This window comes from Geospiza fortis, unplaced genomic scaffold (genome assembly GCF_000277835.1).
Source record: "Geospiza fortis unplaced genomic scaffold, GeoFor_1.0 scaffold40, whole genome shotgun sequence".
In the NCBI taxonomy this organism is placed as follows: Eukaryota; Metazoa; Chordata; class Aves; order Passeriformes; family Thraupidae; genus Geospiza; species Geospiza fortis.
The window spans coordinates 10,708,791-10,721,468 of NW_005054297.1; the positions used below are offsets into that span (position 1 = coordinate 10,708,791).

At 37.4% G+C, this 12,678-nt stretch overlaps 1 protein-coding gene across 1 annotated transcript in view; it reads right to left on the reverse strand.

Annotated features, from left to right (window-relative positions):
• The window catches only part of ATP8A1 (ATPase phospholipid transporting 8A1), a 94,747-nt gene extending 82,624 nt beyond the window's left edge, over positions 1–12,123 (reverse strand). Inside the window, exons 1-7 of the mRNA XM_014311944.2 lie at positions 12,048–12,123; positions 10,073–10,187; positions 8,773–8,872; positions 7,973–8,071; positions 4,920–4,965; positions 973–1,013; positions 4–77 (exon numbers count right to left, since the gene is read on the reverse strand). Of these exons, the coding sequence (XP_014167419.2) occupies positions 4–77; positions 973–1,013; positions 4,920–4,965; positions 7,973–8,071; positions 8,773–8,872; positions 10,073–10,187; positions 12,048–12,123 (551 nt within the window). The remainder of the gene's footprint in view (positions 1–3; positions 78–972; positions 1,014–4,919; positions 4,966–7,972; positions 8,072–8,772; positions 8,873–10,072; positions 10,188–12,047) is intronic.
• Positions 12,124–12,678: the final 555 nt, after the last annotated feature.

Below are 12,678 nucleotides of genomic sequence, written 5' to 3' on the forward strand. Positions count from 1 at the left end.
TACCTTGATGAGAGCAGTACAGTGTCAGCAGGTATATACTCTTTGCCTTTTATTATAACTATATCTCCAACATCTACCTGAAAGAAAACTGGGAATTGGTTAATGGTCTCAAACAAAATGTATTATACCCTTGTTTTAAGCATAGTAAATATTTACCTGCTGAATTTGCTAGCAAGACTGTTAGAAACTCACACACTTAGAGAAGTCAGATTGTACAGCTTGGAGTTCTGCCAAAAGTTACTGCAACTCTTTGGAAATCTTTAGTAAGCCTAATTAGCTAAATAAGCCTAATCTTTAATAGCCTTCTCTATGCATGTCTTTAATTTTGCTGGTTTTGTAAAATACTTTACTGAAAGATAGAATTTGAGTTAAAGAAGAAATTAATCTCACCCAAGACCATCGTTTTGTTGCATCACACTATATCCTTGCTTCTTCAAAGGTATAAACCAATTTCATCTGAACCTTACCTCCAAATTACGGTGGATCAAATTTTCTTCAAGTTTTCAGGTATGGAAACCATTAAAATGAAGTGACTAGATGATAGCACAACATTTAGTTCTTGAAAGATACCTTTAAGAGTCCCTTCCTTGTGGTACCACTGCGCATACACCTTTAAACTTCTTATGATTTAAGCCGATGAAGTTCAACAAATACAGGAAGTAACTAGTTTCCATACAGAAGTTTCTGCCTTGGCAAACCACATTATACTAAGGAAGTGAGTAATTTTGCCTCAGTCATCATATTATTCAGCTTATTCCCACTGACCTTGACCAGCTTGAACTCATGCCATCAAAACTGACTTGACTTCAAAGTACGTTTTGAGAGACAAATATCAAAAAAGAAAAAATAAAATGCAAGAGATTATACATTTCCCATAATATCAGTTATTTTTATCATTAAAAATTACATGGAGAAATAAAACAAATATTAAATACGCTTTATGCTCTAAAAGTGACCAATAAAGACACACACCTTTTCCCAGTGGACAATCTCCCATGCACCATTTCGTAGTACTAAAAGAAAAGGAAAAAAATAAAGAATTTTCCAGTCCTACAATCTAACTGCAGTATACAGGTATGTGCTATATTCCTCATGAAAAGCCATACAGACACATCTGATTTACATAATATTTTAGAGCATGCCTTGTTTCTATGAATTCAGCTCAAGCATTTCAAATATATGGCACATATTCTTGATAATAGTTTTTGTATCATTGAATCTTATTACAAAGTCAATGAGAACATTTTACAGGGCTTGAGAATCAAATAAATCTGATACAGATTTTATGATAATGTGTTTTCCAAAATAAATCAGTAATTGGAATAAAAAATTCTGAAGTTAAAAAATTTTGAAATTACTTAAGGGGTGAGAGGAATACATTCAATATTCATTAAAAGTGCCAGGAGGTTCGCTATAGTTTATCTCTTCTGTTGTTATTGTCATAGAAGAGAACTTAAGGATCACCACAGTCACCTCCGCCACAAATATCCTGAAAATACCCCATGCTATTTAGAGCAGTATTTAGTATAGTTTTTCCCTGGTAGTAACAATTAATATTGAAACCACATTCCACTATTCTAGTTTTACATGTTACTATTATGATACAAAAACCATGTCTAGTTGCCAGTTAATTGCCAAGATTGTATTTTCAGAGAATAATAAAGGTAATGGTTTTTTAGCCGCAGTTACTGAAGATGGATGTACAAAAGGAAAAAGAAACATGTTGCTATGTATCAATACTCTGATAACTTTAAGAAATTGCTCCCTTTCACTCTGTTTTCCAGCTTTCAAACCATCAGGAAGCTTCAGTTCCAATCAGGACCAAATTCTTGCACAGGAGTGTGCTGACTTCAAAAAAGTGGATAAAAATCTGGGACTACACATGGGCTTTACATTTAAGTCTTCTTGGAGGTTCTGTCCAGACTGACTCCTCTTTTTGTGCATCTCAGTGATATCTGCAATCATTATTTAACCTGCTTAGTAAGTCTTCACCTTCCTTCCCCCAAGTTTATTAGTGTTGATATGCTCAGGGCAATGGTAGATGGGGCAGGCTCCTTTTCTGACAGTAAGCAAGACATTTTAATGACTGCCTCACCAACCAGTTGATCATTATACAAAATCTATTTTGACAAATCATTTCCCTCCACTGGTAAAACTACAGGTTCAGCATGATGACTGGTTGTACCACTGTCCTAAGAAACCCAAGACATTTGATAATTGTGCTGCCAACTACCTATTTCCATCCCCTTGTGTCAGCAACACAGCTTACAATACAGCAATACTGATGGGGCCATGGCACCAATCAGATGAAAGAACAGACAAGAATTAAAAGTATACCTTGCAGCAGTCCAGACAACTACATTTCACAAACAGTTACAGTTTAATAAGTGCCACTGGAGTTCTGCAGGTCTGCAATAGAAGTATGTCACCAGCTGTGGCCAGGGACTTTTTAAGAAGGTGATTCTGGCTGCAGAGCAAAGGTCCTGTCCTGCTGTCACCCCATGCCAAGGTGCGTGCCCTCACTGTTTTGTGCATGCTGCCTCCTGGGTTTGCTGGGCCCTTTGATGAGCCAGCTTAATCCACTCCATGGAAGGACACTATCATTTTTTCTTTCTGGATTTGTTTCTTGCTGGTTTAAGTGGTTAAAATCAGCTCAAAAACAGATGAGTCAGACTCTTGAAAACATGCTGAGCCACCTGAAATCTCAAGAGTACTCTAACCCTAACCTTTGATCTGGTAAGCTTTTAAGGACAATTAGCACACACTAACATTCAGTTAAATAAATTTTCTTATGAGAACAAAAAAAGAAGTGGTGTTGTTATGCACCTTTTATATAATGGTCAGAAACTTGCACCATAAAGTCTTCTGCAGTCTTCTGACTTTCTCATTTGTATCTCCCACTTTTCAGCTGTCTCTTACAACTGATTTTCAAAAGCATTTTCCATCTGCCCTACAGAAGGCTGCTTCACCACGCTACAGAAATGCAGATTTCACCCTGTCAGAATATCTGACAGTGTCCTCCTGGATCACACATGTATGCAGCCTGAGGCAACAAAAAATTATCCCCAATGCAGCCTAATACATCCAAATCCTTTGTAAAAGGTTTTTTTATAGTAAACTTTTAGAAAGTTAATTGCTTATGCCTGACTGAGATACAGATCATCACTAAGTAAGAGAAAGTTGAATGGGCACCCATATACAGAATCTACACATGCTTATGTCATTTCACTAACAATTCTCTGTGTTTAAAAGGCAACCAAAGGTGGAGGTGCACATACAATGTACTATGCACATCGCTGCTTTCCAGGGTCACAGAACTGCTGAATACACAAAAACAAAGTAAGAGAGTACCATACTGATTAACTTTTTAATTATTGCTTTGACAATAGATTGTACTTGACAATATATTTAAAAATTGATTTGTCAGGATGCTAGGATCAATGCTGCACATATGTGAATCCTGCATGAGCTTAAGAAATGTTTCTCAGTGTGAGCAGTATTTCATTTATCCTCATCGCACATTTAACTTCCCAGATACTCTTCTACATGCATAGAACACTCAGGAATCCTAGGAACAGCTACCAAAGACCTTGAGGAGAGGTAACCAAGAAGAAGATTCAGAAAATACAGTAAAACAAGCCTTTTATTAAAACTTTGTACACTGTGGACAAAAATTAAAATTGAAAAGGCATTTTAAGATTTCACTGCCGCCAAAACTGCTTGTAATCTCAAAAGCTATGAGTGGTTGGTGATAATTTTGGATGTCGATATTAAGTCTTCCTTTGTTTTTTATGTATTGCTAATAGGTTATCTGTTTCTCCAGGCCTCTGGAGATTTCTATTTCTGTGACTTCAGTCAATAGTTTAGTTTCCCCATCCTAATCTCTCCCTACCTGCTATTGAGCTCAGTAGTTTCTACATGCTCAATAGTTTCCTAAGCTACCTTGCCCTCCAAGCCTCCCTAAATTTTACAGTAAAGATTTACATACAATTTAGGTAGGCTTTAAAATTTATGTTTCCAGTATTATGCAGTGCTACACAAATTTTTAAGTGATTACTACATTTCTCCCTAAAAAATAATGGTTATTTTTATTATATATTTAAAAGGATTCCATGTAAGATTTTTCTCTTTGTGGTATTTTTCATATTTTCTGGAATCAAATTCACATGACACTCATTCCTCCTCCTGTTTATAAAAACAGGACTGATTCCATTAAGAGAGGTCTACCTCAGAACAAGTAACATGAAAAGTTGAAGAGCAGCAAAGCAGGAACCTAAATTTTGACATACTACCTGATAAACATGTTTAGGATATACTAATAACTCCCTCACTTTCTGAGCTAAAATAATCACAGTTTTATACCACTTTATCAAAATCTATTAAAAAAAATTACATGCCAATATTTTGGTTAGGGTACACTGGCTAAATATCTCATAATTTCTAATCAAACTGGTACATTGATTTAATAAAAAACCCCAACAAATCAAACCCAAAATAACTCCATTAGTGTTTATCCACAGTTTTGAAGCAGCATAGAAAGACAGTTCTATTTTTTTGACGCTTCCTTCCTATTGCTGGCTGAAAAAAATTATAATTAAAAGTCTGCATTTCTGAGTACAATTATAATGTAGGTCCATTAAATATACAGGTGATTACAATCTTCTAATAGTGACAGCATCACCTGTGCTAAATGAATAAATGCTCAAGTTTCTTAGGAACTTCACAACCTTAATCTAGAACATATTCCATTTTGTAGGGATAACATCACTGCAAATTATTAGTTCAACTGTTTACCTTAGAAATTTTGAAGTAATCTGCACATGTGATTTCCCAGTCAATTATGTCAGCAGTTTGAGTTGTATTACTACCATGTGCAAAAATTCAACAATCCCCCTAAAAAGGTTAAAAAAATTTCTTACCTTGAGTTTGTTTCTTGTTCACCGCATTATCAGCTTTATGTCTTTTCTAAATTAAAAAATGCAGAGTGGTTAAAGACTTTTGTTGATAAGATAAAGCGTTCATACTTCTAATAAAAAAACCCATCTATTAGCCCCTCCTACTCATCTATTCACTAAACCACATAAGTATTTAAACAGGACTATTAATTACTTGCATAGTTATGCAGGAAAGTGACATCCAGTTCCAGGCTAATTGTACTGTACTAAAATATCCTTTCATGTGGGCAATCTCTATCTGGACAAGTTCCTTACATAAGGAACTGGTGCATTTCAATGCTGTAACTTTGTCCTTTCCTGGAACTGGGAGACGACTCTACCACAGCAAAGATCATGGAACAATTCTTCATCTGAGGGTCTCATACAGACATCTGAAGTCAGGCAATGACTGTGTAAACATAATGACTCCACTTCTAAAAAGCTGCCTGCAGACTTCAACAACAGTAACAGATAAACAAAAAATCAACAGCACACCCCCACAAAAAGGTGATGATGCCCCTCAGTTTTAATGTAGCTGTAAGACATCTTTTGACAGTAATATTTTGATACAGTTATTAACAGCCAGCATTTTCAAGGTACGACCAAGCTCAGACACAAAAAGCTTAGGAAAGTACTACTTTAAACACACTATTTAGGATTCGTGAACTCAGTTTTTCCTGAGCAGGAACATGTTTTAGAAAATTGAATTTAGCAGAATTAACTGGTTTAGGTGCACTTTTTAAACAGACATTCAGAGTTCATGCCTTTGTGATACAAACAAAATCAGAAGCAATCTTGTAAAACGAAAGAAAAATAGGTCAAGATACTTGAGTGATTTATTGCCAATAAAATGTTGATTTGACTCTGAGCTAGCAGCTCTTAAAAGGCCACCATGTAACTGCAAAATTGAAATACTATTTTTACTAGATTTTCATAGATAACCAGCAGATTCTCCTTTCAAAAAGATGGCTGACTGTACAGATAAATAACCTCTGATCAAAGGGAAAGCCTAACTTGACCATAGCAGATGTCTATTTGCCCACAGGGTGAATCTCCTCCATTTGGAAAAGGCTAATATCCAGCGCTTTCTGAGGTGCGACAGGTGAAAATTATTGGAACCAGCTGACAGTCTAACACTGCATGTTACAAATCCTGCTAGCACCTTTGAAGCATATATGGAAAACACATGCTGTGTATGAATCGTATCTTCTGCTAACATCTTCTTGGTGTTTCATTCCAGAAAGAGAAACATTTGGTTCTTGAGCTAAAAGTATTATTTTGACAAATGTATTTGTTATTATCAGTATACAAGGTTCCCATCCAAAAGCTTTAATATTAGATGAAGATCACCATTAATGGAGATCCTAGATATTTCACTGTGTAAAAAAACTGAAACATAATGAAAATTAATGGTTAAGGGAAAACACATTGAATATTTTACTATGCAGAAAGTGGTCAGCTTTCTCAGCAAGAAAATGGTACAGCTGTGTTGGTTTCAGGTATCTCTGTAGCATTTGGTAATGAGAACTTTATTTAGCTGGTATATGCAAAACCCACTATACCTGATCCCTGTCTTTCTCCCCTGCCACACCAAACTGTACACTTCAAGTTACAAAGAGCAAATGGTAGAAATAAATAACAGAAGAAAAGCAACTGGATGAGATAATTTTAAAAAGGACACTTTGTACAGTAGCAGCAGCTTCAGTTTTATATTTGCCTAGACACTGACAGATGGTGTAAGTCTGTAAGCATTAACAGCAGAATGGTTAAAAATATCTAGAAGAACATGAATTGATTTGATGGCTTTTTTTTTAAAGGGGTTTTGTTTATGTAAAGAGAAAGCAACAAAGGCATTTAAGGAGAAGCTGACTGTAAAGCAGAAAAAACTAGAAATGCCAAATAGAAGAAAAATATTTAATGTAAACCTCATTGTGTCTTGCAGGACCACTTAACTCTGTGATCCAGGAGCTTCATACAACCTAGGGAGCCAATATCTTGCCTACCATCCATTCACAGAGGTAACTGAGGAGAAAACCAATCAATAAAGGACACATGGGACCAACCACTCTCCATTCCAAACCTCCTTTGCAGCTCAGCACTCTTCCCCTTGATCATGTTTCTGCATATACATTGTAATTCTGCTCAAACACAATAAATCTGATGCTCCCAGGCAGCTTACTATTTGTGTGCAAGGAAAGACTACACTACCTGCAACCCTTTCCAAAACTCAAGCCCACAAACAGGAACACTACTCCTCTAGTAGACAAGACACTGCTGTATCATGACATATCTAATGTCTTGTCCCTCTAAAATACCTGCAGAACTAAAATAAAACAAACACAGATAAATAAATTCTTACTATACAGAGTGATTTGGTAAATAATTAAGATTACTTTAATTCCTTAGATACAAAAGACATCAATTAAAAGACTAAATTATTTTAAGCTAGTTAGAGAGACAGGTTTCTATCACACAGTTTTATTGAAGAGAGTGCAAAAAGGTACTCAGAAAACCTCAACATCTTTTGTATGAAGTGAAGCATAGACTGAAATTCCTTTCCTTCCCTCAAAATAAAATAAATCAGAATGGATGCCTCTGTGTTGACAATGTCCCACCTCTTTGAAGGTTTTCTTTCAATGCAAGAAGAAAGCAAAACAACCACTACCACAGACAGTGACTAGAAAGAGCCTAGGAAAGCCTAACATAGGTGCCTAACAAGGACCTATGTCTGTTCCTGGCCATCAGGAGTCAGCAGATCACACTTGGCACCAGGAAAATGCTAGCATTTAGGAAATGCAAACAGTTAATTGCACTGGACGGGAGCAACAGGAAAAAACTGAAAAGGCCTATTCCCCATTTGTTTAAAAAAACCATGAAAAGTCACAACAGTGAAACTAAAGATTTTATGCATGGGACATTAGAAATAAAGAGGTGCATCAAATGCTTGGACCTGGATTTGACAACCAGGAAACACTTCTGTAATACTACAAATGAAAAATATGATAGCTATTTATAAACTATTGCTATTAAATACTTACAATATCCTCTATTATCTCCTTCACTGCAGCTACAGCTAAAATAAATAAGAGAGGAACCAATGTTGTGTAGCGTCCTGTTGGTGATACATCTGGTATTTGCTATTAAAAAAAGAGAAAAAAATATTTTGCATTGCTGGTTGAAAACATTTTTAATACAAGAAACAGTATTTTCTGTGCAAATAAAGACACATGAATTCACTTTTTAGACACTGTGTTAATTATTTCCAAGAGAGCTTTATAGTCTTCAATTCAGAAGCAGCTGATACAATAAAAGAACATCTGTACTTTAAACAGTACAGTGTTCAATGGTACTATTTCCAAAGGTTTTAGTGTTTGCAGAATATTCACCTTCCTTTCCCATGTTTCAAACTGAATTAAAATAGGCATTTATAAAATATAACTAAACTTTCCAATTTAGATTTTTGTTCATATAGCTCAGTATGTTTTTAGACATTATCCTCTAGAAGAAATGCCAACTACAGGTAACAGTTTTCTGTATATGCCAGATATTTTTAACCGGAATTTTCTTCTCACAAGTCTTTTTGACCCAACAGAATTTCAGCTATACTTAACCTGTTTTACAGAAAAATATTTGTGTGCATTTTGTAATCTCCAGGGAGCAAGAAAGCCACAAACCCAAGCATTTTATTAAAGATATGTCTACATGATACAGCTGTTCTGACAGGCCAGCTAGCTTGGAAAGAACAGTACAGCAATCTCAAGTATCTGAGTATCTCTGTCTATAATATAAATGGTCTCTTAACAAGTTTAAAACATTAGAATCCTATTGTGGATCTTACCTGAAGCAATGCAATAAAAAGAAAAAATGCATTAGCAGCTCTTCTGAACTGGGAATAAAGGAACCTTGGCAGGAATGTGATTATGTTGTACTTCGCAGTGCTGAGAGGAAAAGACAAAAACACATGCTATTATTACAGAACAAAAACTTCTTCAAATGTATTCTTTCCCTCTCAGTTATACAAGCTTTCAAACAAAACAGTTTGCTTTTTGATTCTAAACTGATAAATACTATTAAGTGTGCTTTTGCTAGGCTGGAAGAAGATAATAAAATTTATCCTAGGAAAACAATCTCTGCTAAGCCATCCTCATAAAATGTTTGAGCTCCCATCTCTCTGTCAGCCTTTTACATCTGTTTAAGAACAGACCACCACCCTCTACGGTTCTAAAACAACATATATATAAAAACAATCATGCTAAAAACTTTTAAGAAAAAGGTTTGTAAGAATATTTTAGCTTATTTTGAAGTCAGTCATATTTACTTTGACCTTGCATAAAACTGTCAATATTAGGGGGGAATGAATGTATCCTGCAAAAGCCCTCTACTCTGTAAGCAAGCAAAAGACAGAAGGAGAAGTTGTATACACCAAGAAATAGCATCTAAAGTTTCTCAAGGTCACGGAAAATCCCCCTCCCTCCCCCCATTATTCTCAATGTCTACAAAATTTCTGCACATTTTTAAAGCTACCTTCAGAAAACACACCTACTTGGGACAGAGGTATCTTTGCTGCTCATTTCCTTTGAATTTTAACAACAGAAGTGAGGACGTTATCAGATCTAAACACACATTACTTACGAGTATTTACTGTATGACTTAAAATTCATCAAAAGCAAACAAAAAACCCAGCATAAACCATCAACAAAGTCCCTAAAGCCTGAACCTGAAACTGAAAACTAGTCTCACAGGCAACCACAGCATCTTTGTAACTGGTTGACTGAAAAAGCCAAGTGTTTCCAAAGCACAAACAACGCTGTGCTCAAGTACAGTACATCTGCATCAGCATTCAGCTGCAAGGAATACATTCAAAGACGGACTGAACTGAAACCTGAAGAACAAATCCATTCTCTAGGGACACATTGATGGTACAGCTGTAAAGCAGCTGTATCTTCCCCACTCCATTCTTAAAAATGCAGGTCAGGTTTGTAACTGAAACAGCTTACTTGTCTCCTGATCTCACTTCATTCCTCCCTCCAGTGTCTAAGACTGTCGTTGGGGGTCAATAGAAATGACAGAAATAGAATTAATGTAACCTTTTCAATTTTGCTATTCAGCATGCAATGCTCGAGTGTTTTTGTTAATACCTGACATGATTATTGCAGAATTTGGTTAGCTGGGGTTGATTGATGAATATAGTTCTCACTTCCTCTTGATCAGCTAGGGAAGTTTTCTCTGAAACATCCTCTGTCTTCTCATAGCCTGTAAAACCACAGCATGATTTTCCACATAAATAGATTTACTGACACAAGATTCAAGGCACTTCATGACACAAAAAGGACATTTATTGTGGATGCGAACTCAATGTATTTGCATTTCTCACAGATAATGACCCCTGAAGAAACAGAAAAGTTGTTTTTATATATCTTCAAGATGCTCATTAAAAACCTACACTCCCCACAGACCATCCTTACCTTACAAAGATCACTGAGAGTGGCGTAACTGTGAGACCTGCCAGCTCCCTCTGCATTTATGACTGCATTTTATTAGATTCATGGATTATTGTATTGCCAGTTTGTTTAACTGTTCCTTAAACTGATCATTCTCCACCAAGGTAAGTCTTTTTTGTTTCGGAGTTTCCAACTGGCATCAGGAACCTGGGGTTCCTGAAAGCTGATCTTATCAGTAGAGACCAAAGGGAAGAAGACACTGTTTACTCCATTCTATTGTCTTTTGTTTCAGGTTCCCTGTGGCACACAGCCTAGAGGCACCACCCTTCTCAGTCATCATCTTCCTGCTGTTACATCTGGAAGGAGAACAAGAATGCCATCTATAAGGCACTCACCAGGTTAAACCCCAGGTAGGCTGTGACTTTGCCACCTAAATCCATCTTTCTCTACTCTTCTACAGCCACCTGTTGCTGCTTTGACCTCTTGTAGGTTCACCTTTTTATATGTGAGCTTTGTCAGGGACTCCTTACTAATTCACAGGAATGGTTTGGTTTGGAAAGAACCTTAGAGATCATGTTCCAACCCTCCTGTCATGACCCTTCCAGTCAATCAGGTTCCTCAGAACATCATCCAGCCTGGTCTTGAACACTTCCAGGGACAGGAAGTCTGCAACCTCTCCAGGCAACTTGTTCAAAATGCCTTACCATGCTTATAGTTAAGATCTTCTTCCTAATACCTAATATAAACCTACCCTCCTTCAGCTTAAGGTCATTCCCCTTGTCCTATCAATAAATGCCCTTGTTAAAAGTTCCTCTATAACCTTCTTGCAGGCCTCCTTTAGACACTGGAAGGCTGCTAGTAGATCTCCTCTGAGCCTTTTCTTCTTCAGGCTGAACTCTCTCTGCCTGTCTTCATACACGTGTTCCAGCCCTGTGATTAACTTAGTGGCCCTCCTCTGGACTTGCTTCAATAGGTCCATGTCTTTCTTACGTGGGGGGCCCCAGAACTGGATTCAGTAGTCCAGGTGGGGTCTCACAAGAGCAGAGAAGATGGGCAGAAGCACCCATCTGCCCATCAAGATGCTGACACCTACACCTGCTGGTCATGCCTCTTTTGATGCAGCCCAAGATGTGGCTGGTTGTCAGGGCTCCAAATGCACACTGTCAAATCCTGTGGAGCCTCTTGTCCACCAACACCCCCAAGTCCTTCTCCTCAGGGCTGCTGTCAGTCCATACACAGCTTGTATCTGCACTTGGGATTGCCCTGACCCATGTGCAGGACCTTGCACTTGGCCTTGTTGAACTTCATGAGGTTCACACAGGCCACCTCTAAAGACTGTCAAGGTGCCTCTGGATGACATCCCTTGCCTCCAGCATGTCAGCCACATCACACAGCCTCGCATTGTTAGCAGACTTGCTGAGGGGTCACTCAATCTCACTGTCCAAATCACTGACAAAATGTGAAAAAAGGTCAGCTCCCATACTGACTCCTAAGGAATGCCAATTTTCACTGCTTTCCACGGAGCTGTTGACTGCAATTCTTGAAATGCAACCATTCAGCCATTTCTTTATCCACTGGGTGGTCCATCCATCAAATCCATGTGTCTCTAGAGACAAGGATATTATGTGGGACAGCAAAGCAAATGCTTTGCTTCATCCAGTCCTTCTGTCACCCTGGCTTGATTTTGTGCTCATTGTGACGGACCAATCTTGAGTTGGAAGGATGTGACCATTGGAAGCCAAGGCCATTACGCTGGTTAATCTTAATTGGTTGGTCTTGTTACTTAATGAGATTCCTTCACTTGGTCCAGATTTTCTTTATGACACTAGCCAGAGAAGTGGCATCAGTATATTCTTAATTTTGTGTGTGCTTAACTTGAAATAGTTTTATTAGATTCATTGACATTCCCAGCACCTGCCTCCACTTGCCAGTGAAAGTTGAGCTTTCTGTATATTCGTCTATGAAGAATCTTGTGCCAGCCTGCATCCCAACTTTCATCTGTAAAAGGGGACACCAATGTATTCTTCCCTCCCAAGGCTTTTCACAAATGTTTTGTCAAGCAGTCTGCCACTACATTGCTGACAACAGGCCCAAGCAGTCTTCAGGCTGGAGCTTGTAAAGTACCAACAACTATAGCATAAATCAATCACCATAAAATCTTAACATGCTACCAGTAAAGTGTGTATATAGTTGCTCATTAAATATACACTGTTCATTCTGTATGAGAACAAGAAAAAGACACTGAAAATATACTATAATGCAACTGAATACATCAAAATGTATAGCATGTCAAGACAATTAGG